The sequence below is a fragment of the Syngnathus floridae genome, chromosome 11, assembly GCF_059516105.1.
Source record: "Syngnathus floridae isolate MCC-2025c chromosome 11, RoL_Sflo_1.0, whole genome shotgun sequence".
NCBI classification, from domain to species: Eukaryota; Metazoa; Chordata; class Actinopteri; order Syngnathiformes; family Syngnathidae; genus Syngnathus; species Syngnathus floridae.
The window spans coordinates 3,619,311-3,646,994 of record NC_142423.1 but is presented as its reverse complement, the minus strand read 5'-3'; the positions used below and the strand labels follow the sequence as shown (position 1 = coordinate 3,646,994).

At 41.7% G+C, this 27,684-nt stretch overlaps 6 protein-coding genes across 8 annotated transcripts; 4 read left to right on the top strand and 2 right to left on the bottom strand.

Annotated features, from left to right (window-relative positions):
- Positions 1-406: 406 nt before the first annotated feature.
- On the top strand, positions 407-2,583 carry cdab (cytidine deaminase b). The gene is made up of 4 exons (XM_088390471.1): positions 407-642; positions 1,764-1,875; positions 2,003-2,060; positions 2,132-2,583. The coding sequence occupies exons 1-4, from the start codon at positions 456-458 to the stop codon at positions 2,270-2,272; spliced, it is 498 nt and encodes a 165-aa protein (XP_088246597.1). The 5' UTR covers positions 407-455; the 3' UTR covers positions 2,273-2,583.
- Positions 2,490-8,124, bottom strand: LOC148390364 (dnaJ homolog subfamily C member 16-like). Its single transcript, XM_088390470.1, has 15 exons — positions 7,737-8,124; positions 7,554-7,620; positions 7,157-7,293; positions 6,841-7,016; positions 6,572-6,756; positions 6,144-6,248; positions 5,886-6,044; positions 5,612-5,742; positions 5,358-5,535; positions 5,070-5,252; positions 4,913-4,989; positions 4,613-4,693; positions 4,429-4,518; positions 4,019-4,189; positions 2,490-3,834 (listed from the first exon to the last, which is right to left on the bottom strand). The coding sequence occupies exons 1-15, from the start codon at positions 7,922-7,924 to the stop codon at positions 3,345-3,347; spliced, it is 2,418 nt and encodes an 805-aa protein (XP_088246596.1). The 5' UTR covers positions 7,925-8,124; the 3' UTR covers positions 2,490-3,344.
- A 242-nt stretch (positions 8,125-8,366) lies between these two features.
- b3galt6 (beta-1,3-galactosyltransferase 6) lies at positions 8,367-11,197 on the top strand. Of its 2 annotated transcripts, XM_088388572.1 has the most exons (3): positions 8,367-8,529; positions 8,623-8,731; positions 9,022-11,197. In XM_088388572.1, the coding sequence occupies exon 3, from the start codon at positions 9,032-9,034 to the stop codon at positions 10,049-10,051; it is 1,020 nt and encodes a 339-aa protein (XP_088244698.1). In that variant the 5' UTR covers positions 8,367-8,529; positions 8,623-8,731; positions 9,022-9,031; the 3' UTR covers positions 10,052-11,197. The 2 variants fall into 2 exon arrangements, with proteins under 2 accessions (XP_088244698.1, XP_088244696.1); XM_088388570.1 differs by having other exon boundaries at positions 8,427-8,731.
- On the bottom strand, positions 11,198-13,703 carry LOC148390362 (axonemal dynein light intermediate polypeptide 1-like). The gene is made up of 6 exons (XM_088388573.1): positions 13,298-13,703; positions 12,898-13,037; positions 12,662-12,831; positions 12,413-12,591; positions 11,891-12,055; positions 11,198-11,810 (listed from the first exon to the last, which is right to left on the bottom strand). The coding sequence occupies exons 1-6, from the start codon at positions 13,376-13,378 to the stop codon at positions 11,775-11,777; spliced, it is 771 nt and encodes a 256-aa protein (XP_088244699.1). The 5' UTR covers positions 13,379-13,703; the 3' UTR covers positions 11,198-11,774.
- Positions 13,704-13,723: 20 nt separating this feature from the next.
- On the top strand, positions 13,724-15,847 carry tmem167b (transmembrane protein 167B). The gene is made up of 3 exons (XM_088388574.1): positions 13,724-13,977; positions 14,604-14,735; positions 14,895-15,847. The coding sequence occupies exons 1-3, from the start codon at positions 13,968-13,970 to the stop codon at positions 14,975-14,977; spliced, it is 225 nt and encodes a 74-aa protein (XP_088244700.1). The 5' UTR covers positions 13,724-13,967; the 3' UTR covers positions 14,978-15,847.
- Positions 15,848-16,279: 432 nt separating this feature from the next.
- mapk14b (mitogen-activated protein kinase 14b) lies at positions 16,280-27,580 on the top strand. Of its 2 annotated transcripts, none has more exons than XM_088388569.1 (12): positions 16,280-16,739; positions 19,660-19,789; positions 21,305-21,363; positions 21,626-21,737; positions 22,212-22,241; positions 22,586-22,633; positions 22,841-22,955; positions 23,116-23,187; positions 23,288-23,367; positions 25,532-25,610; positions 25,806-25,979; positions 26,078-27,580. In XM_088388569.1, exons 1-12 carry the CDS (start codon positions 16,624-16,626, stop codon positions 26,143-26,145), a joined length of 1,083 nt encoding a protein of 360 aa, XP_088244695.1. In that variant the 5' UTR covers positions 16,280-16,623; the 3' UTR covers positions 26,146-27,580. The 2 variants fall into 2 exon arrangements, with proteins under 2 accessions (XP_088244695.1, XP_088244694.1); XM_088388568.1 differs by lacking the exon at positions 23,288-23,367 and adding an exon at positions 23,637-23,716 and having other exon boundaries at positions 16,284-16,739.
- The last annotated feature ends 104 nt before the right edge of the window (positions 27,581-27,684 follow it).

Genomic DNA, 27,684 nt, shown 5'->3' with positions numbered 1-27,684 from the left:
TGGTTTTACCACAGTTTAAAATAATTACCAGGCATCTCATTAACATGTCTCTGAGATGCTCCCATCAAAATATTTCAGAGATCAAGAATTACGGTACACCTTACATCATTGTACATTGACGATTATCATTGATTATTAAACCAAAGGTAATATGAGGTAAGGTTAAGGGTCAGGCCTTTGCATTAATCAGTACCCAAGAAGTAGCTCTCATTGTCAAAAGGTTGCTGACCCTTGCCGTACATCATTAATTTGACCTTGTCGGGATATTAGTCTGTTTTGAGTTTATTTGGTTTGAAGGCACACAAAACAAATGATACTCCTGACACATGGATTGCTGACGTCCCAGCAGGTGATTGGCTGGGACTGACCCTCTCCCCATTCCCATGTGCTACTGCTCCATTCACATTTAAAACCTGACAACCAAACCCATTCGCACTGATACAAGAAGATCCCAAATGGACCAAGTCAAATACACGGGAGAGCTGGTGCACACCGAGGATATGGGATCAAGAAGTTTGAGCAAGGAAACGGTGAAAAAGCTGATCCACCTCTCTCATGAGGCAAAGAAGCAAGCGTACTGTCCTTACAGCAAATTCAGAGTTGGAGCTGCTCTCTTGACTGTTGACAACTTATTGTTCACAGGTAGAGTACTTGATTCAAGCCCATTCTGAGTAATAATTGAATTAACTGTTGTTCATATTTATTTTAATTGGTATTTCTGGGGTGGAAAAGTCATGTGATTTCTCCGATGAAATCAGAAATTAGAAATCAAAATAAAATCAATTCAGTGTCGGGGGAAAAATGTATGAGGAAAAAGGCAGTAAAAATTGCACAGACCACTGTAATAAATAACCAGCCTACGATACTCGGTAACTATTGCAGGGAAGGGGTAGGTGGGGGTAAAAGAATATTGAAGAACATGTTTTTTGTTGATATTTTAAATAATTTGTCTCCGTTCTAGCAAGGAGTCCAGATTTTATTTTGATGCAATTGGAAGCAAGAGTAATACTTATGAAAATACTGAGTTTATATCAGTATAAATCAGCCCTATTCGTTGTATTGTATTTTTTTTTATTTTATATACTGTATTTTTAACTGCTGATTATTTGTGTTATGATCATCATTATTAATAAGTCATAATAGCACTTAAGCAAAATTAACTTTAGTAAAATGCATCAACTTCATTCAACACCTCCATAGGGGAACATATTTTTTTGAGCATTCCAGTGAACCGCTATGACCTTTTTTTTTATTGTCATCCATCACCAACAGCAAAGGCCACCCTGGCAGGGATTTCAATCATTATCAACAAGTTCAGTTTGTGTTGTTGGCCTTTGCAAAGCTTTTAGCTATTCACGTGTCGTATGCTTGGCAAAATATTTGGGAATGAGGGGTGGGTGGCGGGGGCTGTCAAAGAGCTGAGAGTGCAAAGGTTGTTTGATTCCCAAACACTCCAGGCTCACGGCACCACCTGTTTTTTTTCTGAGGGGTTTATTTGCTTAAATGAACAGTCAATGAACCCAGTGATTGAGAAGTGCCATTGATTAACTTTTATCTAATGGTGCACAGGAAAAAAAGCAAATACCAACAGTGTGTTTGATAATTTAAGCAAGTTATCATTATTTGTGTTATTTCCTGAAAATGTACTGTAAAATGAGATGCGAGAATTGTGCTCAACAGCTGTATTTGAGGGTGGTTTTTTTTTTTTTTGCATTGTGTAAGACGAGATTGTTATTATTATTAATACAAATCAATCTATGCAGGATGCAACGTGGAGAATGCGTGTTACAACCTGGGAGTATGTGCTGAGAGGAATGCCATTTCAAAAGCTGTGTCTGAAGGTTACACTACATTCAAGGCCATCGCAATTGCCAGGTAGCATGAACGCTATTATGTAAAAACATGACTCGGTTCACAGGGTTCGTTTTGCGACCCTGCCACACACGAGATGTTTAACATTAACCTGATGGTTTCTTCTTGCTTGATTGATCCGTTTGTGTAGTGACTTGAATGACCAATTCATCTCTCCATGCGGTGGCTGCAGGCAGTTCATGAGAGAGGTACGGTGCTTCATGAGCACTCATTGGACATTGCATTAGGTACAGCTAGACCACATCTATGCGTCTTTCAGTTTGGGTCCAGCTGGGATGTTTACCTGTCAAAGCCGGATGGGACGTACACGAAGATGAGCGTCAACCAGCTGCTGCCAGTCTCATTTGGTCCTGAAGACCTGGACATGAAAAAAGCACTGGACATACCCAATGAGTACTGAACCAGCAATTAACTGGAACTTAAACTTGAATTCTGTCGTGTAGACTCGTCAATACTACAAGTGCTGAATAGGTCCTTGTATTTATTACTGTATTATTGTATTTATGGTAAAGGTATTTTCTTGTGTTAATTGCTTGTTATTAATATAAATTGTTTTATGGCTGATGACACTGGATAATTCATGTGCTAATTAGTATTGTATTAGTAAAAACGCTGAATCACATATATAAAAAACATTTATTAGCTGAATGGAATAAAATGACATATCAAAACAACATGCAGATAATTTAATAAATAAACTTTTCAAACAAACTCTTCAAGTTGGATATTGTCAAATGCCATAAAAGTCTATTATTATTTACTCAGCACCAAATTATTTAAACATATAAAAAAAAAAAAAAATCAAGATGATACTACAATTTATCAGTGCAAGATCCCACTTATTTGTGGTCGATGACCTCCAAAGTTCATGCATTTAAAAGAGCAAAACATTGACTGATTCTGTGGGTCAGGCTTCGAAACGTACCGGTCTCTGGCTCCCTCATGAACAGGTGTCATGCAGATCTTATTTTTGAATTTACCTTCAAACATGTTTAACCACAGATCATTAACATCCATGATTTAGCATGTGATGGCTGTCATAATCCAATCGACCTGTTCCAAAGGTTTTTATTGTACTAGTGTCCTAGTACGCTCTTCGTCCTCACTTGTAAAGCAATTGAGCAGTTGAGTAGAATGACTATTTTCACTACTAGTTGCTAGTTGCTCTCATTATCTTACTCGTGAGGACAAATATAGAATAAATGCTCATGCCATACAGTAGTTGTACAATTTTTCCTCAGTGTACTTCTTAGTGATTAAACATTTCAGTTACTGTGTCTGGTGTGCCCCCCCAAAAAAAAAACAAGACAAAAAAAAAAGCATCTAAGTCTGGGCAACATAAAAAAAAGCATTCCGAATTGCGGACACAAATAAACCTTAGATAATAATTTTACAAACAGTAGACTGTTGTGCACAAACTTAAAGAAAAAGCAAGAACATAAATGGTGAGCACTACCTTGGTGACGCCGACCTCAGCTCTCCGTGGGGGTGTTCGCAGCGGCATGGAGGGGAGGCCAGGAAGGCACATGATATCTCGGCAGCGTGCCCTCCATTAATCTCTCCATCCACAGTCCCAGGCGGTCAAGCTTGTGGTGCACGTCTATACTTGTAGCCCTACTGGAGCCTCTCTTGGACCTAACCCCATCTTCTCTGGAATGGGATCGAGAGTCTGAGCTAGACCGAGACCTGGATCGGGACTTTCTCCTACTCTCAGAAGAGAATGAAGACTCGGAGGCTGACGACGCGTCGCTTAGATCGTCCCCGACAAAGACGGGTCTGAAGTGGCAAAAGTATTTCTTGTAGCCGTTCAGGGCCAAAACGTGGCCGGAGTAGCCTGACAAGTCCTCATCCTCGTCTGGATGAGTTCCAGGGCGTGATGCTTTTGAGCACGAGCGGAGAAGTGTGGGCATCCAGTGGTGATGCTTCTCAGCGTTGAGGAAGGAGAAGTGAATAGTCTGAGTCCTGTGGTGGAAGAAACTTTCACATGACTTCACTGGCAATTGAACGTAATACTAAAGCATACTTGCCACTACTTTCAAAGACTTCTCCTTTAAAATTGAATTTGCTGATAAAAAAAAAAATCTGTATACACTATTCTCCTCTCCATTGTGTGGTCATGATCCAGAGAACGAGTACTGACACTTACCCAGAGAAAGAAAAGACCTCCTTGGCAAACTTGCGCAACAAGGCGTTCTTCGACGCATTGGTGAGCACCAGAACAACATTGATGTGGCCCGGCCGCAGCTTGACCAAGTTACTGGTGTACGTGACATCAGTCAGCTCTGTGACCTCCACAAAATCCTTCTTGGGGGGTCGGCTACATGGAGCAGGGACAAGAGGATAAAACATTTTTTTTTTTTTTAATCACATGCAGTAGCATTATTTGAACAGCAGTGATTTGAAGAGAAATGTCGAATTTTCCTGGTTGGCTCAATTTAGTAGATTATTCTCACAGGAGACATCTTTAATAAACAATAATAAAAAGCCCCCAAATTTTAATAGAGTATGGCTGTCTCCTTGGCCCTGTAGATGTATCGAGTTCTTAACCACAGTTACCTGGAGGTAGTGGATCGACTTGATGCATCATCGTCACTTTGAGTTTGCTCCTTTGACGCTGGTTTCCGGGGTTTGGTCTCACTTGGTTCACTAAAATCAAACAACAAAATAAAAAAACAAATAGAAAAGTGAATTCTCCATGTCTTAGCTGGTAAACTGTATAACAGAAAGCTCACTCTCTCACCTGAAGGCCTGAATGATTACTGTCCCGAAAAGAATGAAAAGAGCTGAGAAGATCAATGACAGGATGGGCATCATCTCTCGCCTTGAAAAAAGACATCACATCTTAGTGGAAGGACTTTTGTTGTACTTACGTAAAATATTCATTTGCAATGACAAATGTACTTGAAAATGTGTGTTTGTGGTACATTTGCAGTTTACACGCTCAAGATAGAATATTATATTTTTTGGGATGTTGGGATCAGTACACCAAAAGAAATTTCCTCCTGTTTCTTTTCATCCCAACTTTTCAATTTTGTCTTACCAGTTTGAGTAGAGAAGGTCGTCGTAAATTTGATGGATGTAATCACAAGCAGCATTCAGCCACTCAATCAAGAACATCTGAACAAAGATCGAAAATTTAAAACTGTCAGATCAGTTTAGGGAAAAAATATTCTGCGGGGGTGTGTGTCATATCTTACAGGGGCCATTTCATTATTGAGCTCCGGCAAGGTGGCGTCTGAGGTCAGATAGGTGGGGTCCTTCTGAAGGAGCTCCAAATGCTCGAGGAGACGGTACTTGTCTTCTTCGCTGCCATTCCACCCGCCGATCACAGAGCGGTACAGCACCTTGCCACCTGAGCTCCGTCTCTCAAGAATAACCACCTGGAGAAAAAAACATGTGTCTAATAATGATGACACATTTCTCCTCAAAGTTTAAAAATATATGTATCGAACGTTCGTCTGTGTGTGTGAGCGCATGCCACTGACCTGCGGAGAGACTACAGCCTGGTTGGGAAGAAGAGCCTGGCAGAAAGGCTGCTGCTTATGCTGGTAAACGTACACAAACCGTAGCACCTCTTTCTTATTGAACGTAGCAAAGTCCAAGAAGGCCTGATACTGGGGAAGGAAAGTTTGGTCGTCGTTGGTGATCAGCAGCACGCAATACCTGCCAAAAACAAATGGTGTCATTTCCTTCACTTTCTTCATGCGAGAACTCAAAGCGATGATCTTCGGTGTCTTACTTCCTTCGTCTGTGGAACTGCTTAACAGGACACAGCTCATCAAACAGCTGCTGGTTGACCAGTCTAGGAACTTGGAGGAATTTGTTGTTGGAGACAAACATTTCCATGAGCTTCCAATACAGTCCTGCAGCCTGGAAGATAAAAGAAGGCAAAAAAAAAGGGAGTTTGAAGAAGATCAGTTGCACTAGTGCATTTTTACATTTGAAACTCCAAAAATTAATATGTGGATTTTTATTTTAATACGACACAGAGCCATGCTTGTGTAATAAAGCACCTGGATCATGTCCACTGGGTTTTTGGTGTCCTCTTTAAACAGCAGCAACATGGGGAACTTTGTGTTTACGTTGAACTGGCGCAGAAGCTCGGTGTTACGTACGTCACCTTGTTCTACGTAACCAAATCGAACATAGTCTCGGAAGGCAAATGCTGATAACTGGAGAGAACAAGGAAGAAATTACTTTAATTTGGATGTATTGGAAGAGGAGATTACACATTTTAACAGGCGCTTAAGTATTTCCAACACAAGCCTCACCTTGTAGATTATGGGGGCATTGAAGTGCTTGTCAAATACAAGAACATTGGGCTTATTTCCAACATGCCAGCTTTCCAGAAAATTCTGGTAGTTGTCAGATGTGATCTAGGGAACAAACAAGAAAATTCAAGATCATATAACAGATTTCCAGGGGAATTGAAGAGAATATAATATATATTTTTAAAAAATGTCAATTTCACATATTGCATTCCATTATTAGTGTTATTTTGCTTTTAGGTTTAATCAGTATGATTACAGCACAAACAAAAGGGTTGATGTGATTTGTTTTCATTTCTAAAAGTTCATTCCGATTCTCCAATTTAGGAATATTTCCAAAACAACTCATGTGAATTTCCAAACGTTGCCTGACAATTTTCACCCCTTTGCAACCCTAAGAGGAAGTTTTGTGTATCTTTCGGGTTTTTCACCTTTTCCACCAAATTTTGAGGAAGAAGGTCCTCAATGAACTGTCGCAAGTGTTCTCGACGAATGGTTTGATGGAAGAAGGTCACTCTGCCGTTCAGCAGTCCAATGATGGAAGGAGCGCGGTGAGCCCCCAACTGGTTGGCGAGGCGACGCTCATAACCCAGATCCACAATACCGATGCCCACACCTGTACAAATGAACTACAACTTTATCTCACATAGGAGAGACAAATACTGTTTGAATGTGATCGTGGGATCAGCATTAGCCTTACCCAGCGGCTCAAGTTCCTCCACGGTCTCCTTCCACACAGGCTCTATGTGGATGCACGCAAAGCACCAATCAGAGGTCACTTTGATGAGATACGGTCTCTTGTGGCTGTCTGGAAGGACATCGCTGTTAAACTGAGCGTGGTGAAACAAGTACTTGCTGTCAGCAAAGTCCCTGGACCTGGACAAAACAGATTGATAAGATTTTTAATGACATGACAGCAAACAGTCTAAAAGTATAGTCTGAATCGGACACATAAAACCCTTCACAGAGCACCTCTAATATATCATATATATTAAAGAAACATGGAAAGGGGTTACCTGGAGAAATGAAAGAATGACTCATCGAAGTAGAAGCCGTTTTGGAAATGTTGACGCTGTGACTGGCCAAAGGGCTCATTTTCTTCTACCTGCCCGTACCGGTCAAAGTTGGCCCTTCGCTCCTCGTTCGACAAAATCTGTGTGCAAAAGAGAAAGAATACAAGTTACAGTAATTCCATACTGCCTTTTATTACGCACTGGTTCCGAGTCCAGTGTTGATACAAGAAGGCACCACACCCATGTCCGAAGTACCGCTTTAAATTTTCATAATGAATATATTTATTCAGTTAGCACAGTTGGGGAAAATGACGTGAAACAGATTCCACAAGGTATTCATTCAAAATCACGTTTCACCAGAATAAGCGACACAATCTTGCAGTTCTTGTATACCACACACCTCATACGACTTTGAAACCTTGATGAACATATCTTCAGCAATGGGGTCTTTATTCTTATCTGGATGCCTGTGGAGGAAAACACATTGGTAATTGGAAATCGTCGCAATGACTGGTGGAATAACAATCACAGATGTCCAGCTGTCATTTGGTAGCACATAACTATGGGGTTGCAGATGACTCACCATTCTTTAGCAAGGTTCTTATATGCCTTTTTGACTTCAGCTTGGCTCGCACTCCTGCTGACACCCAGGACTTTATAAGGGTCATAAGCAGCGGTTGTTTCCACTAAATGTTCAGTAAAAACTAGCAAAAAGATGGCGAGAGCCAGTGGGCATAGCCCAGGATGTCGGCTGTTTCTCACAGCAGTCATCGCTCGTCACTGTCCGATTGCACTAACAAGTAATGGTTTTAATCAACAAACCCGTCGGGTAAAGATACACGAAGCTATAAGCTAGCATTAAAATCCTAGTTTACTCATTCATGCTTCAGGTTGAAAGAGACATTCCGGTGTTTTAAAAGCCGGAGGTCATTATTTTTCCGGCTAATGTTGTACAAATTGTCACCGAATCTTTTCCGGTTTTCAATTTCAAAATAAAGCTCATATAGTAATATTATTTTATATACGTTTATGGAAATATATTTAGATTATGATATATAATATTTATTTATTTATTGCATGGAATAAGAGGATCTATCAGAAAGGTTTCTGTAATGTATAGTTGACCCCGTTGTAAGTTACTGTCCATTTAATGCGCATGCGCAATTTACTACTTTACTATTTACTACCAGTTTTCGCTTTTTTTTTTCTTTTTCGGAGACGTTTCTAAACCTAAATGATGCAGAGTATGATAATAAAATATGTATTATTTGTGCTCTAATGTTTCCCGTTTGGGGGCTATGTTTCCGGTATCCACTGATCACAGCCTCCCTCGTTTCGTGGGGTAAAAAAAAATGAAAAGATCCACGTCTCCCCAGGTTCTGCGAGTTTAAACCATTATGTTTACATGTTTCGTTTTTTTCTTCACCTAACTTACGCATCATGTGTTATTTTGCTTTTTGTGGAGACAGTTACCAGAGTACGCAAGGCGCCTGGACTCGGTAGCCAACGTCAACGTTAGCAAAGCTTCACGGCCTGCTGTGGCTTGACTATTCGCAAAAGGGCCACTTTAGTACTCAGGTAAATAAACCAACAAACTTGGCATGATGAAGGAGAGCTAAGAGGGAAGCAAAATACTCCATGAAGCGCCTCAATTTACTTCAGCGCAGTTCTTGATTTGGATGTAAATACTATCAAATCAGAGCTCGTTGTCTGCACTTAAAGCGAATCTTGATTGATTTATTTCATTTCAAATCCATTGTACAGAGCTGGAATGTTATTTTTTTTTATCAATGTCCGAATAGTTATGAACCTAAATGTATGTTTTGATGACATGACCACAAATGTTTTTTTTTCTCCCTGCACGACAGGCTCAGCATCATGAATTTTGTTCGTCTCGTTTGCCGCCACAAGACTGCGCTGTTCCTGTGCACTGTGTGCACTTTTGCTGTGGTTCTTGTCTTCTTGGCCAAATGTACCTCAGAAACCCTGAAGCAGGGTCATGCCGATCCACCGGGATTGGCCCCCCATGCCAGCGCTTTACATCCCCGTCCGGAGCAGCACGACCGATCCGCCTCGTCCAAAGACATGTCGGCATTCCTGGTAGTCCTCATCACAACAGGGCCCAAGTACACGGAGCGTAGAAGTATCATCCGGAGCACGTGGCTGTCCAAGCGGGACTCGGATGTTCTGGCCATGTTTGTTGTAGGAACTCTAGGGCTTTCCAATGAAGACCTTCAGAACCTCAACGTAGAACAAGGACGACATAAGGATCTGCTTCTACTGCCTGACTTGAAAGATTCTTACGATAACCTAACCATAAAGCTGCTGCACATGTACTCCTGGCTGGACCACAATGTGGACTTCAAGTTTGTCCTCAAAGCAGATGATGACACGTTTGCTCGCTTGGACATCCTTAAAGAGGAGCTGCGAGGGAAAGAGCCCACTCGCTTGTACTGGGGCTTCTTCTCAGGCCGGGGACGAGTCAAGTCGGCTGGGAAGTGGCGGGAAAGTTCTTGGGAGCTCTGTGACTACTACCTACCCTATGCTCTGGGCGGTGGCTACATCTTGTCATCCGACCTGGTGCGATATGTGCATCTTAATGCAGGCTACTTGAAAATATGGCAGAGTGAGGATGTGTCTTTGGGTGCGTGGTTGGCCCCGGTGGATGTTCGCCGAACGCATGACCCGCGTTTTGACACGGAGTATAAATCCCGTGGTTGCAACAATAAATACTTGGTGACACATAAGCAAAGTCTGGAGGACATGCTGGAGAAGCACCAGATGCTGCAGCGTGACGGCAGGCTCTGTAAGGAGGAAGTCAAATTGCGACTCTCATACGTGTACGACTGGGCTGTGCCCCCCTCGCAATGCTGCCAACGGAAGGAGGGCATTCCTTAATAATATCTCCTCATCGCTCGGCTGAAGTCAACTTTCAATCCCTACTCAGCTCTGTCCTTATTGCGTTTACAGTACTAGCCCCATTGTAGCTTTGTGTTTTCCTCACAAATCACCAAATGATTCAATTTGATCCAAATGGATACAAATGGGAGAATAGTTGCGGAAATGGATGAGGCCAGATCATTTTACTCTTGAACGACGGTCAGGTCATACTGACACATTTAACAAATGTCACATAAAGTGATTCTTTTGAAAAAAAAAGATGCTCTGAGATGTTTATCAAGGATACAGAACTAAAGTTCAAATAGCTTTCTGAAAAACTGCTCTAATGTCATCCCAATACTGCTCACAGCCACTGTGGGGCAGGATTGCACTTAAGTGTATCTGAATTTTATTTAAAATGCTGTAAATTGTCCTTGGACGTTTATTTTTCTGAGCACTCACACCTAATTGCAAGGGGAAATGCTTTTCTGTTTTAAAGGTCAAAGACAAATTTTGCACAAATCGTGTTTCATGTAATGGTGGAAATATGATTTTAAATATCAAATTCTGCCTTCTGTACAAGCCTTCTTCAGCCTTGTCAGTCGTGTCAGCTGTGTTGTACACTACCTTTATTTCCTCCCGTTGAGCCTCTTCATCACATTTGTTGAAATTTGTGGGTCTTCACATTAGGAAATTCATACCTGGCATTATATTGTGTTATAAAATCTTTTTTTTAAATTATATTTATTGTTAATTTATTATGCAGTAAGAACACTGGTTGTTATGCCGGCATATGAGGAGGCACAGTGAATTTGTAGTCTTAAAAGTCTATGGTCAGAGGTACACACACAAGACATCCTGCAAGTTGCACATTGCGTGAAAGGGAAAATGGTTGAATGTGTTTTGTTCAGCAGGTCTTCCTGTTTCTTTACGAGATGAGATGCATGTACAGAGTATGTGATGGTTATGAAGAGATCAAGTCAACATGTTTCTACAACACTGTGCAGCAGTTGCTGTTTTTTATTATTTTTTTTATACTATGTCATCCTCCCTTGATGTATTATTAAAATGATGTGGTACTGTCGCATGTATTCGTTGTCCAGCAAATAATTGGATGAAATTTTATTTGCTTTAAAGTGTATTAAAAAAAAGTTTTTTCCTTCATTACGATTTATTAAACTTTTTTATTTCATAATTATTGATTTTTTTAAAAAGCAACAAAACAGTTAGGCAATACCACACAAGAAAAAAATTGGTCATTGTTTTCCAAAGTAAAAGCAGATGTCTGCAAATATCATATTTTGATTAATCACACAAAAAAAATTACTCTGCTTTCATAAAGTGCTGAAAAAATTCTGAATTGTTACTTTCAAGAGCCTGAAATCAAAAGATTTGGACAATCTTTAGTCAACAAATGGCTCTACACAATTTAATATTAGAATTTGAGGCGACTAAGGTGATTCAACGATAAATTGATCATTTTTGACACCTCTAGTCCACTCAATTCCCAATATGTGTGTGTGTTGTGGCCAACAGTGTCTCGCCATTGTGGAAATTGAGTCTGTGGAACAGTGGCCGACGACGTTGCACGCGCTCTGATGCGGCCACAGCAGCGCAATAGTTGACAATTCACTTTGACCTTTCAACTTTAGAGCTAACGTCACCTGTGTAACATCCTCCAAAGAGATGTCCGAAAGTATAAATGTTCAACACTGGGACAATTCATTCCATATAGACAAAATTACTTTTTTGCTGTGAGGAGCCCCTCCAGTTGGACCTAACGAGAAGGATGTATAAGAATGAGAAAATGAGAATCAGTTGAGACGAAATTAAAATTGCTGTGTAGTGATGAATGACCTTCATCTGTTGGTTGTTTTTCCTCAGGCTCTGAATCTCCTCGGTGCACTTCTTTTCTTGCGCTTCCTGTTTTTCAGCTGCCATTTTCTTCACTTCCACACATTTCTTTTTTTGGTGATCCAGTTTCTCTATCAGCTCCTCTTTTAAGTTCTCTAAATCAGAAATCTATACAAGATAAAAGAAAAGCAGACAGATGTAAATGTGTTGATACAACTTTGAGAGGTTAAAATATGTCCACTAGTCACAAAACAATTGAAATATTTGGCCTTCAGGGGAAATTTCAGGATAAACCAAAAATGAATCGACTTACAGGGTATATGATTTTGACCTCTAACCTTTTGAATCTAATTTTGTCCAACTGTTCAATATTTCATTCATCTTTCAAAGAAGCCCACTTCTAATCCTTTTTATGTTCAAATATTTCAAACATTGTGAATTTTATTGTTCAAGAATCCTGAAATTTCACCCGAAAAATGAAAATGCACAACTTTCTTTTAGTATTTTGTAGTTCGCTAGTCTTACTCTGTCCTTCAGGGCCACCTTGTCCTGTTCATCATGCAGGGCTTTCCTCACACCAAAAACCATACTGCTCTCATAGAATGTCTGATAGGCAGCAATGGTCATTTTGATCTCATCTCTTACTCGCAGCAACAAGAGACCCCTCTCGGCACAAATGAGGACCACCTGTCTGATCAACTCATCTAATCAACAAAAGTAAGATTAAAAAATTGCTATTCAAAAGTTTACATATATCATATACAGAGTCTATACCAAAGCACTCTGTGTATAACTGCCTTCTCAGAGGGCAGATTCCAGTCTCCATAGCCCGTGTTTGCAGCAGCTTCTTGTCCAACTCTTCCTCCAAGTTTACCACATCCACTCGAGTAGATGGTTCACTGCAGACTCTTTGCACCCACTCTTTGTTTGCTTCCTCCCATCTCCTGCGAGGGGGAGATGACAATAAATAACACTGTTTTGTGAAACTGACTGAAGAGTTATTTAGATACCTGGGTGGAAACATAAGATTGAGAAGGTTCTCATTTTTCTGCTTGATGTCTTCAAGCGTTGCTGTTATGGATTTACGAAGACGTAGTAAAGAGTCTGCAGGCTGCTGAGGTTTTGACTTGAGGGGTTTTGGAGGACGTCCCTGAAGCAAACGTGTTTTTTTAAAAAACAAAATTACATATTATTATTATTGTCTTGTGCAATATTTAATACGCTCTTAGGTTATGTCATTTTTTTTTTATTTAAATGAATCAGTCAGTAGAACATTGCAGTCATGACATCACATCATGACATCAGATATAATATATGACCAAATATGAGCTGGGTATTTTGTATCGGTTAAATATTCCCTTACAAAGATAATACCTAATAGTGTTTTGAAACTAGATGGATACGACTCACCTTTGCTGATTTTTTATCTGCACTTTTGGGAACTAAAACTGGAGGATCGTATCTGAGGAGAGATTCGGCGGGTGCATTCATTCTGAGCTCCACAAAAATATTCCAATTCTATATTTTCAGAGGAAATTCCCGAAGATTCCATCCCATCTCTCATGTTTTTTCTTTTACCAAGACAACTCGATATTGAGCGTTACCCTAGCCACTTGTAAAGCATTACATTTCCTGGAACTGAGCATTGTTTATGATTTGTAATCTCGCCACTTGCGAATACGTCACCAGCAGTGACATCATTCCTTGTCATTGACGGCGTGTTAAAAAAAAGACGTGACAAGGGAATATCTTCAACGGCATATCCAAATAACGTTTATGGTTGGTCATGTCAAGTTTAGCAAAATTTAATACGACACTGTACACACATTGTGCTAACGAACCGGTGAAAATACTACAATAAATTGTATTGTGAAGGGTGTTGAGAATCCCAAATTCCACTGGGTGGCAGCCGTGCGCTATGGACGCCAAGCAAAGAAGTAAAAGGAGGTTTGAAACCGGAAATGTCAACTCAGTGACTGCGAAGTCGATGTCGTTAGCTTCCCTCTTCCGAAACACACGATGGCGTTTTGATGGACATAAGTTAACAGTTACATAACGTCGATAAAAGGTCGCTGCGAATATGACAAATGGTAAGTGGTATTCATTAAAACGCCTAGTTGAATAAATGTCAGCGTAAGTGTAGTTACCTTAGCAGGCAAAAGCTAATGTTAATTTAGCTGTAGACGTGGCCCGTGAGCTGTCGCTTCACTTTCTCAAACTGAATCTGTGCTACTAAATTATCAACCTAGAATATGCTAAAATTGTCATTTGAATCACATCCTACCACCCAGAATGAAACTATCCCGTGGTTTGCGTCGATTTGTTGAATTCTACATTGAAATCTTCCAACAAACTAGAACTATGTTATTGTTTACAACAATGCAACTCAAAATACTGATACTGCATGTACATGCACAACATTCAATATATATTTTTAAACCCGCGTCGAACACTGTCATTGTCAACATTTGTGGTGTTTAAGTGATTTCAATTTAAAGCTTTTGGAGTGTTGCAGTGATTTGATCACTTGCACTCAGAACCACCTATCAAAATGACACTGGATTACATGAGCATTCACGACCAAGTAAAGAGCTTTTTAAATGTAAAAATAAAATCGTTAATGTACAATTGCCTGGATGTCATTCGCATGAGCTAGATCATTTTAGTTTTTGCATTAAAGTAAGTTTTTGGTCCATTTTGTGCCCCTGTCCTACAGTGTATTCTTTTGATGGCATCCTGGTATTTGGGCTGCTCTTCATCTGCACATGTGCATACTTCAAAAAGGTTCCTCGCCTCAACAGCTGGCTGCTGTCAGAAAAGAAAGGAGTATGGGGAGTCTTCTACAAAGGTAATCTCAAATGGTGCAAATCAAGAGGGGCTGCTTGGTTATAGTCTGCATTTTAAAATTGTTTAAAATTAGTTTGGGGGGGGTGCTTTCTGGTAATTACCTTACAGTCCTTATTAACCACTTATGTTTCATGAAATATCATTTGATTTTTCTTTGTAGCTGCAATCATTGGGACACGGCTCCATATTCCTGTAGCAATCTGCTGTGTGGTCATGGCTTTCTATTTGATCTTCCTGAAATGATGAAACCAAACTGGATTGGAAAGATTTGGATTGGCGCAAGCAGGTGTTTGACTCAGTGAGGCCATACCTGGTCCTTGTGGGACAACTCGTGGACTATGTGACCCATGACGTCACATCTCCTCATGGACTCGTCAGTGCTGCCCCCCTCTGGCGACTGCGGAGATGGGGTCTCCCAAACAGATGAGGTCATCCTTAAACCACCTCATAAGTTTTTATTACAGAGAAGAAAAGTGGGAGTGCCCTATGGTTGTACTGGTTTCAACTCATGCTGTTGTCTTCATTCACATTATTATTTATACTGAAGGTATGGTCATTGTTGGCCTGGACATCATCAATTTAGTTTGGATGAGTAATTTCAAATCTGAAAATGATCATCTATATCTGCTTTTTCCCTGGTTACATCTGTAATGCTTCTTCAGTGACTGGATAAAGAAATAGTATATGATGTATTTTGACACAATTGTGTACACCCCACCATTGTTTTCGCACAAGTCTTATGAATTTGAAACAGGTTCTTGTACTACACAATTTACCCCATCTAACTGCATATGTTTTTTTTTTAATCAGTCTATGACTACTGTTACAAATGGATATTTTTACAAATTGGACCAATATTAAATCTGCCTCATGATATACCAATGCTAAATAAGGATAGTGGTTATCTGACCATTTCATGCTATTATTGAAAGAAATGATTGAGGGCAGTCCAATGGAATTTTGGGTAAAATGTTAGCAACACTTGTATGTGGTTTTTATTAAAAAAAATCAAAACATAATCACTTATATAAGATTTCCAGTTGTGTATTTGTTTTATTACCTTTATTCAGTATGTTTGACACTAATGCAAAATAAAGCCAGATCACAATTGTTTTCAGTGCAATCGGCTGCTTTACACATCCCTGGAAAGTCTGCAGTAAATTTTACTTTCTAATTTCCACAATGTACTGGACTAGTAATCCAATCAAACGGATTGACTTGACTGCTCTGTCACAGGTGTTGAATTCTGAAATGTGACACATTCCCAAAAATTATATATATATAATTATATAATATATTGAAACTATTAAGCAATCCACAAATTTGAAAGCACCCCTAATTTTATATTGTCGTGCTTTTTATGATTACTTAAAATAATATTTGCCTTCATATTTGTGTTCTGAGTTCCTAAATAAAACAAAAATAAACACGAAAGATGACTAGATGATTGACAGGGAATCTCCCACCCTCTAAACAGCACTGTAAGAAGCTCCCCTTGTTTTCGCGATTTCGAGGTTCTCGCGAGACCTCTATACCGAGAGCGCGCTGTGACCAAGACAAATACGCGCTCACGTTTCCGCATGCCGAGCAGAACACGAAAGAGAGCGAACGAGTACTCGAGCAGAAGCTCATCCAACCTGACCCAGCGGCTTTAGAAGAGGAAGTTACCTCCATCGAGAAAGTGCACGGAGCATTGAAGAGCTTTCTTTGGAAGCAATTTTGCACCACGGGGCGCCCTTGGTTCTCGGCCTTTTACCTCCACAAATCGCGTCAGTCTTGTCGAATTATTTCCAAGAGTAGCCCAGCGTTGTGGGTGCCACACGGGGAGGAGAGGGCACAAGTTTCCGCTGCCTTGTTTTCCCCCGTCGCTGCTACTTAAATCCGCAGGAATGTCTCAGGAGAGACCCACTTTCTACCGGCAGGAGCTCAACAAAACAATGTGGGAGGTCCCGGAGCGGTACCAGAACCTGTCTCCCGTTGGGTCTGGTGCCTATGGTTCCGTTTGGTAAGCGGATGCTTTCAACATGCCTTTTATTTACCTTTTTATAGTTTCCAAAAGGAGCGTGCACGTTCCCAAGTTGTCATTGTTACCCTGTTTATTTTGCGGATCGTCCGACTTGGAAATGTGCAGCTTTGTACCCGCCTTGGCAGTGGCGGCGTGCCTGTGCATGCTCCTTCATCGGGCCTGAGAACGGCCTGTTCATCACATTTGATTCCAGTTTAGGACACTACGATTGTATCTCAGGCTCCAGCATGCACAAGCTAACTCTTTGCAATCGGCGCTCTGCATGCATTATGCATTTTCCAGTTGGGTGCAGCCTGCACAGCACCAGAAGGTCACGTGTTTTGCAGTAAGTAAAGTAGGCCCCCTTGTGCACAGTGAGGGCTTTGAATAGGAGGCAGAAAAAAAAAAGAGCACGGTGATGACTCTAGAATGATGTCACTTTTTGTAGTACAGGCGTGACTCACAGTCCCGAGGTGAGGCACACAACTATTAGTCAGCACTAAATCCAGCCATGGCACCTCACTTACTCTTCAGTCTTTCTATACATGTGCACTTGTAGATGCTCAAAGTAAGCAATGACATCACCATGCAGCAAAGCTTCAATCAGGAATGCGAGTAATGCAATTTAGCTCCCCTTAATCTATTCCCATTTACACAAACATGAACTAATCCATTACAATTTACTCAAAAAGTAAACATTTATTTAACACCACAATTAAATATTCTGCTTGTGGTTGGTAGTGGTTTGCAACTCCATGACATCATTGTTACATGTCAATAAATTGCTTGCAAGTTTTTAAGTGACAAAGTACTTTGGCTTTATCAAACTTTCACTTCAAGGGAGAATGTTGTGAATGCCAAAACGTGCCGAGTACTTCCATTTTCTTTTTACATTTTTCAGCTTTGTGTGGTGTACTTAAGGCACATATTGAATAATCAATAAGGATCCTACTATTTCTGGTGATATCTCCTTTTTCTTAACACAAGTTCATTTTATATGAGGTGGACTTTATGTAGCCATGTACATGAAGGTCAACAAAACTGAAGTGGCTGAAAAATGTGGAACCTGACAGCACTTGCACATCTTTGTTGAAGTACAGAACAGCTTGTTCTGCTTCTCGTTAATTGTCTTTTTTTTATTGTCACACCCGTTCTGTTAGTTCCTGTCATAAATTGATGTCATGACTACTATCAATAATGGTTCTTTCCATGATCACGTGAGATAAGCTAAATTAGATTTTTATGTTACTTGTTGCAGTTTGTTTGTGTAGTTTTGTATTACAGAGAAATTACTGCATATGGGAAATATCAACTTGTCCATTTTTGGACTGAAGATGGAAAGGCCCACCAAGTTCAATAGCCAGCATCTATGTACAATTTTCCATAGCCTGTGATGCTTTTCCAAAAACAGCAAAACTATGCAGTCACATTTTGCATGTGCTACAACAGCCTGGCTTGAGCAAGCTGGCCTTCTTACAGTCCAGTGCTTTCCTCTATGAAAGAAGAACGAAGACCAGAAGTTAGCAAGCTGCATCGTGCTGCTTACTGACCTCCGCTCACCCCTCTGAACTCACAGCATCGCTCCTGTTTTATTTTTATGACCACTTTGTTATTACTCTTCCTTTTTATTACAGACTAATTGGCTGCTGTTGTCTTAGACCTGTCTTGTTTGTTCTGCAGATCAGCACACTTAAAAACGACTGGTCTTCAATCTGGCGATGACACGCAGGTTGTTTGGGACAGAAAGTCCACCGGTTGCATGTGATTATCTCGCTCGTGCCGAAGAAGACAAAACATTCTGCTTATCATAATGTTCTTATTATGGGCCTTTAGGCATGCCACTTGTGGCACAGTGACACATCTCGATAGGCTGCTGACTAAAGTTAATAAATGTGGCTCTATGGGAAGTATCACTTGAGGAAATGACTCACCTCTTCCGCTTGTAACTAGTGGAGAAATAGAATTAAATATTCAGGTCACCTTGCACATGTGGACCGGGTCACCGGTACAGGTTTTGCAGTTCAAGCTGCCAAGGCTAAATGAGGGTGCACCACTCCCTGCTTGATGTCTGTCTGCACCAGATTTTGCAATGAGCCATTTGTAATGCAGCGTAACTAGTCAACCTAGAAGGAATGCGAGTTATTGTAAGGGGGCCCGGCCCGTATTCCCTCAGTGAACGCAGGCAGGCCCATCTGACTCGTGACCGTTCTTCTGCCTCATTGTCTTAATCGAGTACAGTTGTCTCGTTTTGTAGTTTGGCGGGCAAATCTACGAATTTGACCAAAAGAATTTGTCACTTCGACACGGAAAATGTCCGTCTGTGCTTTTCTTTTCGTCACACCCATTTCTGTTCTGATTCCTCTGTCAATGAGGTGTAGAGTAATGCTTTCTCATTCCAGCATTGGGGTGTTTGAGTTGATCCAGCCATCTTTTAGTTCCTTTGTTCTTGATCCTTCTTTATTATGTGACAACCACGGAGCCTTTTTTTTTTTCTTGAACTGGACTCACTGGCATGTTGCCATCAAGGCCATACAGTACGAGAAAACTAAAGTAGTGCGCCAAAAGCTATCAAAGCTCGAGGACCACTTCATGTGATGTTCATTTGTTGGTTGACATATTCGTCAATGTGTCCGGCAATTTATGTGACGGTGCTTAGTAGTGCAAAGCACAGAAAGAGAATAGGTGACAATAGCTCAATTTATTTCTGTTATATTTATTTCTCTTTGCTTGCAGTGAGTTGGCCCCTGAACGGTTTTATGTGTTTCTGAAATATATAAATAAAAATCAGATTTTCAATTTTAGGGGAAACCACTGGCCTGCATGTTGTCTTTGTGTACAAGTCAGTGAACTGATTTTGACTTTGCTCAAATGCACCTTTTACAATCAACGGTGTGTTTTACTATTTTTATATATCTTACAGTTCAGCATTTGACGTGAAGACGAGCCTGAAGGTAGCAGTAAAGAAGTTATCCAGACCGTTCCAATCCATCATCCATGCAAAGAGAACTTACAGAGAGCTGCGGCTGCTTAAACATATGAAGCACGAGAATGTAAGTTGCTACCCCCCCCCCCCCCAACCACCAGAAGACTTGGTCGTGCATTGTAGATAAATCACCTGCAGACACTTGCCCACACGATTTTAGATGCTGTGTGCCGGTGCTGCATCCATTCTGACCACTTCACGTTACATAATCACAGTAACTTTGTCAAGCGACTCCAGGCAAAGGATATGTGCTGCTGGAAAAGCAAATGTGTGCATGAGTGATTCTGATACCGATTTTACAGACAGTTAAGTATGGAAGGTTTCACAAGAAACATCTTCTCTTGTATATAGATTCTTTCCTGTGAACAATTAATAACATTTGATCATGCTAGAACGTTTCCATTGCAACACTCATGGTTGCCCACATCAAGAGGAAAAACTCTCCAACTGTTCTTTGCAAATGACACCACAAATTCCTGCAGTGTCTGATACATTCACTCCGCTTTTAATTCATTCTCAATACCCAGCTGAAGCAAAACAAGAGCAAAATGTGAGACTAACAACACCTTGTTTTGTTTTGCGCAAGAAAACAAATTTGGAGTATCACACTCATGTGGCCTGAGGGGAAGTAGAAATAACACTGCAATATTTTCTCTGAAGAGTTGAAGCTGCAAAGGTTTATTCACTTTTGTAGACACTTGGGCCAAGCTGCAATTGAGTAAAAAAAACAAAAAAAAAAAACCTCGGGCCACAATATGAGGGTACGTGGAATTTGTCATCAAGCATATTGCCGTGTTGTTTCATCATAACAAAAATTGCATGCAGTGTTTTTTGTGTTCTTTTTGTTTGTGCATTCTAAATTTATCCACATGTTGGATTAGATTACCTTTTGCTGTGCAGACAGACATTCTGTTTTTCTCCCGCTGTTGCCAGGAGACTCCCCGGGTTTTGAGTTTGGAAAGCTAAGATGAACCAATCCGATATTTGTTGTGATTGTAGTCTACCAATCATCTGTGTGGGTGTTGTGTGCAGGCGGGCTCATGGTGAGCGGCGATAGCATAACTGTGTTTTACGCTACTGATCTGTGGCACTCTGTTTTGGAAAGGGGGGGAGGGTCCCTGGATCTGCATTCCTGTATGACCTGCTTTTTGACATGCCGTGAATCATGTCATGTAAATATCAATATTTTATCAAAAATGGAATGCAGTTAAATTTTTTTACATCCTTGATCACCAACTTTAGCATTCTGTTCTCGGTGTGTGCTTCTGTCATTATTCAGACTTCTTTCCGGGTTGGCATCAACTTTGCTGCATGTCATAATGATCATACTCCCCGAAAACAAACCCGTTTAGTCGGTGCCTAACTTGTATGTTTTGCCAGAGCCATTTTCTTTCAATTAGACCACACAAAGAAAAACGACGTGGCAATTTAATCTAACTACAAATGCTTTTGTAAATCTAAAGCAGCGGCTTTGCTGTCTCCGTGTTGCAAATTAAAGACAGGATATTGAAGAAGACTAAAATAGTGCATCATATCAGTGTGTAAACAGGATCTTTGCCTTCTCTTTTTTTTCCCTTCTCAGGTGATCGGACTGTTAGATGTTTTCACACCTGCAACAAGCTTAGAAGAGTTCAGTGATGTGTAAGTCATACACCCCCCCCACCCTTGCTCCACAAAGCACATTCCACCTTATATGTAGTGTTTTAGGTGAATGTAGGTTAAACAGATGCACTGTGAACATTGGAGTTGTTTCCATGGTAACAGCCATCTGGCAGTCTATGCATTTGTGTGCATAGACTACTCCAATGAGTGTGCACATGGTCTCCGCGCGGGGGGGTGACGTCACGGATATGTGAGATCGTTGCACTTGTAGGTCACTACAGCGCTCGGTTCTGTTTTGCAGATACTTGGTGACCCATTTAATGGGGGCGGACCTCAACAACATCGTAAAGTGTCAGAAGCTGACCGACGACCACGTCCAGTTCCTCATCTACCAGATTCTCAGAGGCCTAAAGGTCAGTCAATGTAACGTAGAGCACTGCTTCATATTTGATTGACTATAGTCGAGCCTCCTCGAGTTAAACACAATTTGTTCCCGAAGAGTAGTCAACCTCGTGTTTACATTTCCAAATTGTCAAGATGATGTTTTAAGTTATATTTTTAACATCCATCCATAAATTCTTAGCAATGTAATTGTATGATAATATTGAAATAAAATGTCTGGGAAAGCTCAGGCATGCAATGTGGAACATTTAAAGGACTATTTATAGTATCTTAACTATAGGCAGCCTCAGTTCTCGCTCCTGCGAGAGTTCACCTTACTTTTCGACATGTTTATGCCTCCAGTAAACTCTAGTTAAATGTTTACTCGATCTGCGCCCAACCCTTTCTGAAAGTGGAAAGATTTTTACTCCAGCAACTGCAGCAACACATTATCTTACGAGCATGTGAGTTTCATTTTCTCTTCTTTTTTTTTTTCCTCCCTGCAGTACATCCATTCTGCAGACATCATCCACAGAGTAAGTGCTGTTGTGTAATAGGTTGTAAGTATCGAGATCACATTTCATTTCATGCATACTCAACCCTACCTAGTATGAAACCCTGCTTTAAAACCATAACCCTCGTTTTAAACCCTGCTTTGAAACCCTAACTGTAGTTTTAAACCCTACTTTGAAACCCTGATCCTAGTTTTAACCATGGGTAAAAAAATTATTCAATACGACATGGCCCGAGTATAGGATTAGAACAATCAACACAGCATCAAATTTCATGTTTTGTGGTGTGACGCTACATTGTCACACATCATTGCTGTCTGTTTGAGTTGATCTTATCTTTAACTTTTCTTTCTATCTCCACTCCCCAGGACTTGAAGCCCAGTAATCTGGCTGTAAATGAAGACTGCGAGTTGAAGGTGTGTTGCCACCGAAAACACCGGATACCGAATTAGCTACTCATGCAGTTATGTAATCAAACCAAATGCAACCACAATAATCAAAATATTGTTACTTCTTTTATAGAGACAATCAAACCTGACTAGCATTATCTTTACAAGAACCCCCAAGAAACACAGAATGTAGACTAGGACAGGCTTTTAGCGCCAATGTTTTTGGTTCCTCAGATCCTGGACTTTGGTTTGGCCCGGCATACAGATGACGAAATGACTGGCTATGTGGCCACTCGCTGGTACCGCGCCCCGGAGATCATGCTTAACTGGATGCACTACAACATGACAGGTACGGATACTCAGATATGATGCTAGTTTTCTTCTCATTACGGCGTCATTCATTTTCACATATTTGGACTGTGACTCTTCACAAATATTGCATCAACAACAAAAGAAAATGACTTGAGAAAAAAAACATTCACTGTTGTTTTACTGCCTCCATGTTTTAGTGGACATCTGGTCGGTGGGCTGCATCATGGCGGAACTTCTCACCGGACGAACGCTGTTCCCTGGCACGGATCGTATCCTTCCATTCTACTGTCGTTGTGGGGAAGGCTGTAGATGAGTGCATGAACTGTATACGAATGCAGCTAATGGTTTTCCTTCATGTCAGTGAGATAGATATTGATCAGTTGAAGCTTGTCATTCTGCTCGTTGGAACCCCTGGGTCCGAGCTCTCAATGAAAATCTCCTCCGAGTCTGTGAGTGTCAAGCAGCCAAAATTTCCTTGCGTTCCTTGCATTGCATCTGCTTTGCTCTTTTCCTCATTTTTTGCTCCTGCTTGACACACGCTTCTCTTTTAGCATGTATTAGAAGTATGGAGGCACTATGAGCTACTATGGCTGAAGATCTTTAACAATAGCCTCTTAAAATGGTCATCTTCACCCTGTTTGTTCACTCTTCATGCACAAACTTAAAATGCCTGTGCTCTTTCCCCTTGATATGATGCCCCTTGACTCAGACACCTTAGACATAAACCAGCTCCAGCAGATAATGCGTCTCACGGGGACCCCCCCGGCCTCCCTCATAAGCAGGATGCCCAGCCATGAGGTGAGACATGCCAAGCTGCCTCTGCTGGAGATGCTCTCTCCTGCTCTCATTTAGCTAATTCTGTTTCCTCTTTGTCTCACCGCAGTTGTCACGGCCATTTAGTATTTTGTCAGTCTTGAGCTTGTTAACATTTGACCTCTTAAGTGTTCAGTACTACTACAAAAACAAATACCGTATTTGCCGGTGTATTGGTCGACATTTTTCGATCCAAAATCGACCGAAAAAAATCGACCTCGACTTATACACCGAGTCATAAAATTTAACTTCGTATTCATCGCTTCAAATGTGATGGTAACCAAGGGCGTTTCTCATGCATCTCATTGTGCGTTGCACTTAGAAAATTTGAACCGGGCGGCGTGCGCGAGTGCGCGGCCCGCTGGAAGTCGAATGAGGCTCCGCGATCTCCTCCGCGGTGCTTATAAACAGCCGATCCGCTCGGCGGGGGCTATTTTCGGCCACTTGGCGCGTGCGCACGGCCTCCCGGATGTGCCGGGCGGGTGCGTGAGCTCGCCGGTCGCTGGAAGTCGAATGAGGCTCCGCGATCTCCTCCGCGGTGCTTATAAACAGCCGATCCGCTCGGCGGGGGCTATTTTCGGCCATTTGGCGCGTGCGCACGGCCTCCCGGATGTGCCGGGCGGGTGCGCGAGCTCGCCGGCCGCTGGAAGTCGAATGAGGCTCCGCGATCTCCTCCGCGGTGCTTATAAACAGCCGATCCACTCGGCGGGGGCTATTTTCGGCCACTTGGCGCGTGCGCACGGCCTCCCGGATGTGCCGGGCGGCGTGCACGAGTGCGCTGGCCGCTGGAAGTCGAATGAGGCTCCGCGATCTCCTCCGCGGTGCTTATAAAGTGCCGATCCGCTCGGCTTGGAGCTATTTCCGGCCTCCTGTTGGTGCCGGGCGGCGTGCGCGATCTTGCCGGCCGCTGGAAGTCGAATGAGGCTCCGCGATCTCCTCCGCGGTGCTTATAAACAGCCGATCCGCTCGGCGGGGGCTATTTTCGGCCACTTGGCGCGTGCGCACGGCCTCCCGGGTGTGCTGGGCGGGTGCGCGAGCTCGCCGGCCGCTGGAAGTCGAATGAGGCTCCGCGATCTCCTCCGCGGTGCTTATAAACAGCCGATCCGCTCGGCGGGGGCTATTTTCGGCCACTTGGCGCATGCGCACGGCCTCCCGGATGTGCCGGGCGGGTGCGCGAGCTCGCCGGCCGCTGGAAGTCGAATGAGGCTCCGTGATCTCCTCCGCGGTGCTTATAAACAGCCGATCCGCTCGGCGGGGGCTATTTTCGGCCACTTGGCGCGTGCGCACGGCCTCCCGGATGTGCCGGGCGGCGTGCGCGAGTGCGCTGGCCGCTGGAAGTCGAATGAGGCTCCGCGATCTCCTCCGCGGTGCTTATAAACAGCCGATCCGCTCGGCGGGGGCTATTTTCGGCCTCCCGTTGGTGCCGGGCGGCGTGCGCGAGCTCGCCGGCCGCTGGAAGTCGAATGAGGCTCCGCGATCTCCTCCGCGGTGCTTATAAACAGCCGATCCGCTCGGCTGGAGTTATTTCCGGCCACTGCGCACGGCCTCCCAGAATTTGAACACATTTCGTCAATAAATTTCGCATATTTCTGATTGAATTTTGAAATTTAATATAATGCACAATTGAGCTCGACTTATACAAAGGATATATCATAAAATCGTAAATTTCCGTCGAATTTTAGGGGGTCGACTTATACACCGAGTCGACCTATACACCGGCAAATACGGTACACATAATTGTAGATTGCAGATTTTTCACATTGTGTTATGACTGGGCTGTGTTTTTATTTCCTCTCACAGGCAAGGAACTATATCAACTCACTTCCCCATATGCCCAAGAGAAACTTTGCGGATGTATTTATCGGGGCCAACCCTCTTGGTAAGTGTGCCTTTTAAAAACAATAATCATCTTTTTCTTGGCTCACTGAGTCCCTCTAGTGGTCTCATCAACCACAAAGCCCTTTTCATGCCTGGCTGCATTTGATTGGCTAAATGGAGTCACTTTTCTTGTATTCAACAGCCACCATAGATTGTGCACCTTACCAGTAGTTCTCATGTTGTTCCTTCTCCCTAGCTGTGGATCTGCTGGAGAAAATGCTGGTGCTGGACACAGACAAACGGATCACGGCATCCGAGGCGCTGGCCCACCCTTACTTTGCCCAGTATCACGATCCAGATGATGAGCCTGAAGCGGAACCTTATGACCAGAGCTTTGAAAGCCGCGAGCTGGAAATTGAGGAGTGGAAGAGTAAGTAGGCATGGTTAGGATCATTGAGGGGAGGTGGTCACGCTCCTGACAGAACCTAGATGTGATGTAAGGTTCTTCCTCCCTGTCCTGTCCAATAGGGTTAACTTACGAGGAGGTGGTCAGCTTCGAGCCTCCATCGTTCGACAGGGATGAGATGGAGTCATGAGAAAGAGTGAAGGCAACCAACCTTAGAAACACATTAAAACCTCTCTGTGACTCGGCAACGCTTTCCGAACACTCTCGACACCACCACAATGTTCAAGTGCCTGCCATCTTTACATCTCTGCGGGGTAATTTATCAGGGATTGATTGATTTGTGTGTTTCTCCCATCACTCATGAAGTGGTTCAGTTTTTTTTTATTAGTTTCAATACAAACTAATAATTTAGTGAGGCTAGCAGCTAGCATTGTTCTCTTTATATCGTAAGCAAATTGGAGCTACTTCTATTTAGTGGATAATGAAAAGAATACTTGATAAACAGGATTGAAATGTTTTAGGGAGATATTTATAAAATGAATTCCACTTTTAAATTCCATATTTTTGTACATAGGTGTGTTTTAGAATGACAAGAAAAACAGTGTTTGCATACAAGTGATTCAGCCAGGCCAGTAACCATATTGGACCCACAGTATGAGTGATGCCATAAAAGGCATAAAAGGAGATTTGTTATTTAATGAATAAAGTATGTATGACATCTCTTCAGTATATGTAACAGTTGCAACTTTGTTTTTATAATTTCATTCAGTCTTTCTATGTACCTTCTCTACACCGCTGAGAGGGTTGTCTGTTCCTAGTCTTAGCTCCTGTTAGCACTTTAGTTTTGGTCCATAGTTTAAGCGTATTTCCACATCCTGCAGGACCACTATGGTGTAATATGTCTTGAAGTTTTAAATGTTATCCACCACAGTATGGGCTGGCAGTATACTTTAATCATATTGCGTTTATAAATCACAAGTGTTCATTGAATGTTTTATGGACGTCAGGTTGTCATATATTTATGATATTTTCAGATGTTTTGTATATTGATGTTAAAGAATGTTATTTGTGGAAAAAAAACAAGCTTCAGTTTATTATTTATGGAGAGGTGTCCTTTACCAAACACAAAATGTATTGTCTGATGACTGTAGTTGCGTTTACCAGAACCAAACGAAAAATGTAAGGCAATTCGATTGTTTTAATAACACTTTGTAACACATTTTGGCTGTTTACTCAGCGGGCTATATGAGGAAGCTAGTCAAATTTACACATGCTGCCTTTAGTGCTTCATTGGCAAATACTCATTTTTATTTAGGGCTTTTCAAATGTGACATTTTATTGTGTGTTGAATTAAGCGCTCGTAGTTTGAATATTTTTTGAGGGGGGTCTGTTTTTCTCCCAATGAATGCTCAAACCACATCTTGTCATTGATTTGTATCATATATAGAAAGACACATGTATGACATTTAAATATTTACTCCCTGGATGCTGAATTCTCAATTGATTCGTTAATTTATTGGTTTTTGGTTTTGTTGGCACCACTATTTTTAGGTCCTTTTTTACTATCTGGTTAATTTCCTGTAAAACGCTACCGTGAGTAAATAAAGGTGGCTATTTTTCAAACAGGTTAAAAGTGCATTGTCAATACAGTTAAATTCCTGTACAGTTCTGAAATATATTTACTGCATAGTTTTAAAAAATATTTCTGTTGCTTGCTACCACTAGGGAA

What these genes read in the sequence shown, in the direction of transcription:
- LOC148390364 (XM_088390470.1), bottom strand. Translation starts at nt 7,924, where the DNA reads ATGACTGCTGTGAGAAACAGCCGACATCCTGGGCTATGCCCACTGGCT. An exon ending in ATGCCCCCATAATCTACAAG is followed by an intron (nt 6,045 to 6,143) that starts GTGAGGCTTGTG and finishes TGTTCTCTCCAG; the next exon opens with TTATCAGCATTTGCCTTCCG. An exon ending in CAGTTCCACAGACGAAGGAA is followed by an intron (nt 5,536 to 5,611) that starts GTAAGACACCGA and finishes TGTTTTTGGCAG; the next exon opens with GTATTGCGTGCTGCTGATCA.
- mapk14b (XM_088388569.1), top strand. Translation starts at nt 16,624, where the DNA reads ATGTCTCAGGAGAGACCCACTTTCTACCGGCAGGAGCTCAACAAAACA. An exon ending in AGATTCTCAGAGGCCTAAAG is followed by an intron (nt 21,738 to 22,211) that starts GTCAGTCAATGT and finishes TCCTCCCTGCAG; the next exon opens with TACATCCATTCTGCAGACAT. An exon ending in TGAAAATCTCCTCCGAGTCT is followed by an intron (nt 23,368 to 25,531) that starts GTGAGTGTCAAG and finishes TTCCTCTCACAG; the next exon opens with GCAAGGAACTATATCAACTC.
- cdab (XM_088390471.1), top strand. Translation starts at nt 456, where the DNA reads ATGGACCAAGTCAAATACACGGGAGAGCTGGTGCACACCGAGGATATG. An exon ending in AAGGCCATCGCAATTGCCAG is followed by an intron (nt 1,876 to 2,002) that starts GTAGCATGAACG and finishes CCGTTTGTGTAG; the next exon opens with TGACTTGAATGACCAATTCA. An exon ending in GCAGGCAGTTCATGAGAGAG is followed by an intron (nt 2,061 to 2,131) that starts GTACGGTGCTTC and finishes TGCGTCTTTCAG; the next exon opens with TTTGGGTCCAGCTGGGATGT.
- tmem167b (XM_088388574.1), top strand. An exon ending in ATGGGGAGTCTTCTACAAAG is followed by an intron (nt 14,736 to 14,894) that starts GTAATCTCAAAT and finishes TTTTCTTTGTAG; the next exon opens with CTGCAATCATTGGGACACGG.
- b3galt6 (XM_088388572.1), top strand. Translation starts at nt 9,032, where the DNA reads ATGAATTTTGTTCGTCTCGTTTGCCGCCACAAGACTGCGCTGTTCCTG.
- LOC148390362 (XM_088388573.1), bottom strand. Translation starts at nt 13,378, where the DNA reads ATGAATGCACCCGCCGAATCTCTCCTCAGATACGATCCTCCAGTTTTA. An exon ending in CAGATAAAAAATCAGCAAAG is followed by an intron (nt 13,038 to 13,297) that starts GTGAGTCGTATC and finishes CGTTTGCTTCAG; the next exon opens with GGACGTCCTCCAAAACCCCT. An exon ending in AAAACAACCAACAGATGAAG is followed by an intron (nt 11,811 to 11,890) that starts GTCATTCATCAC and finishes CCTTCTCGTTAG; the next exon opens with GTCCAACTGGAGGGGCTCCT.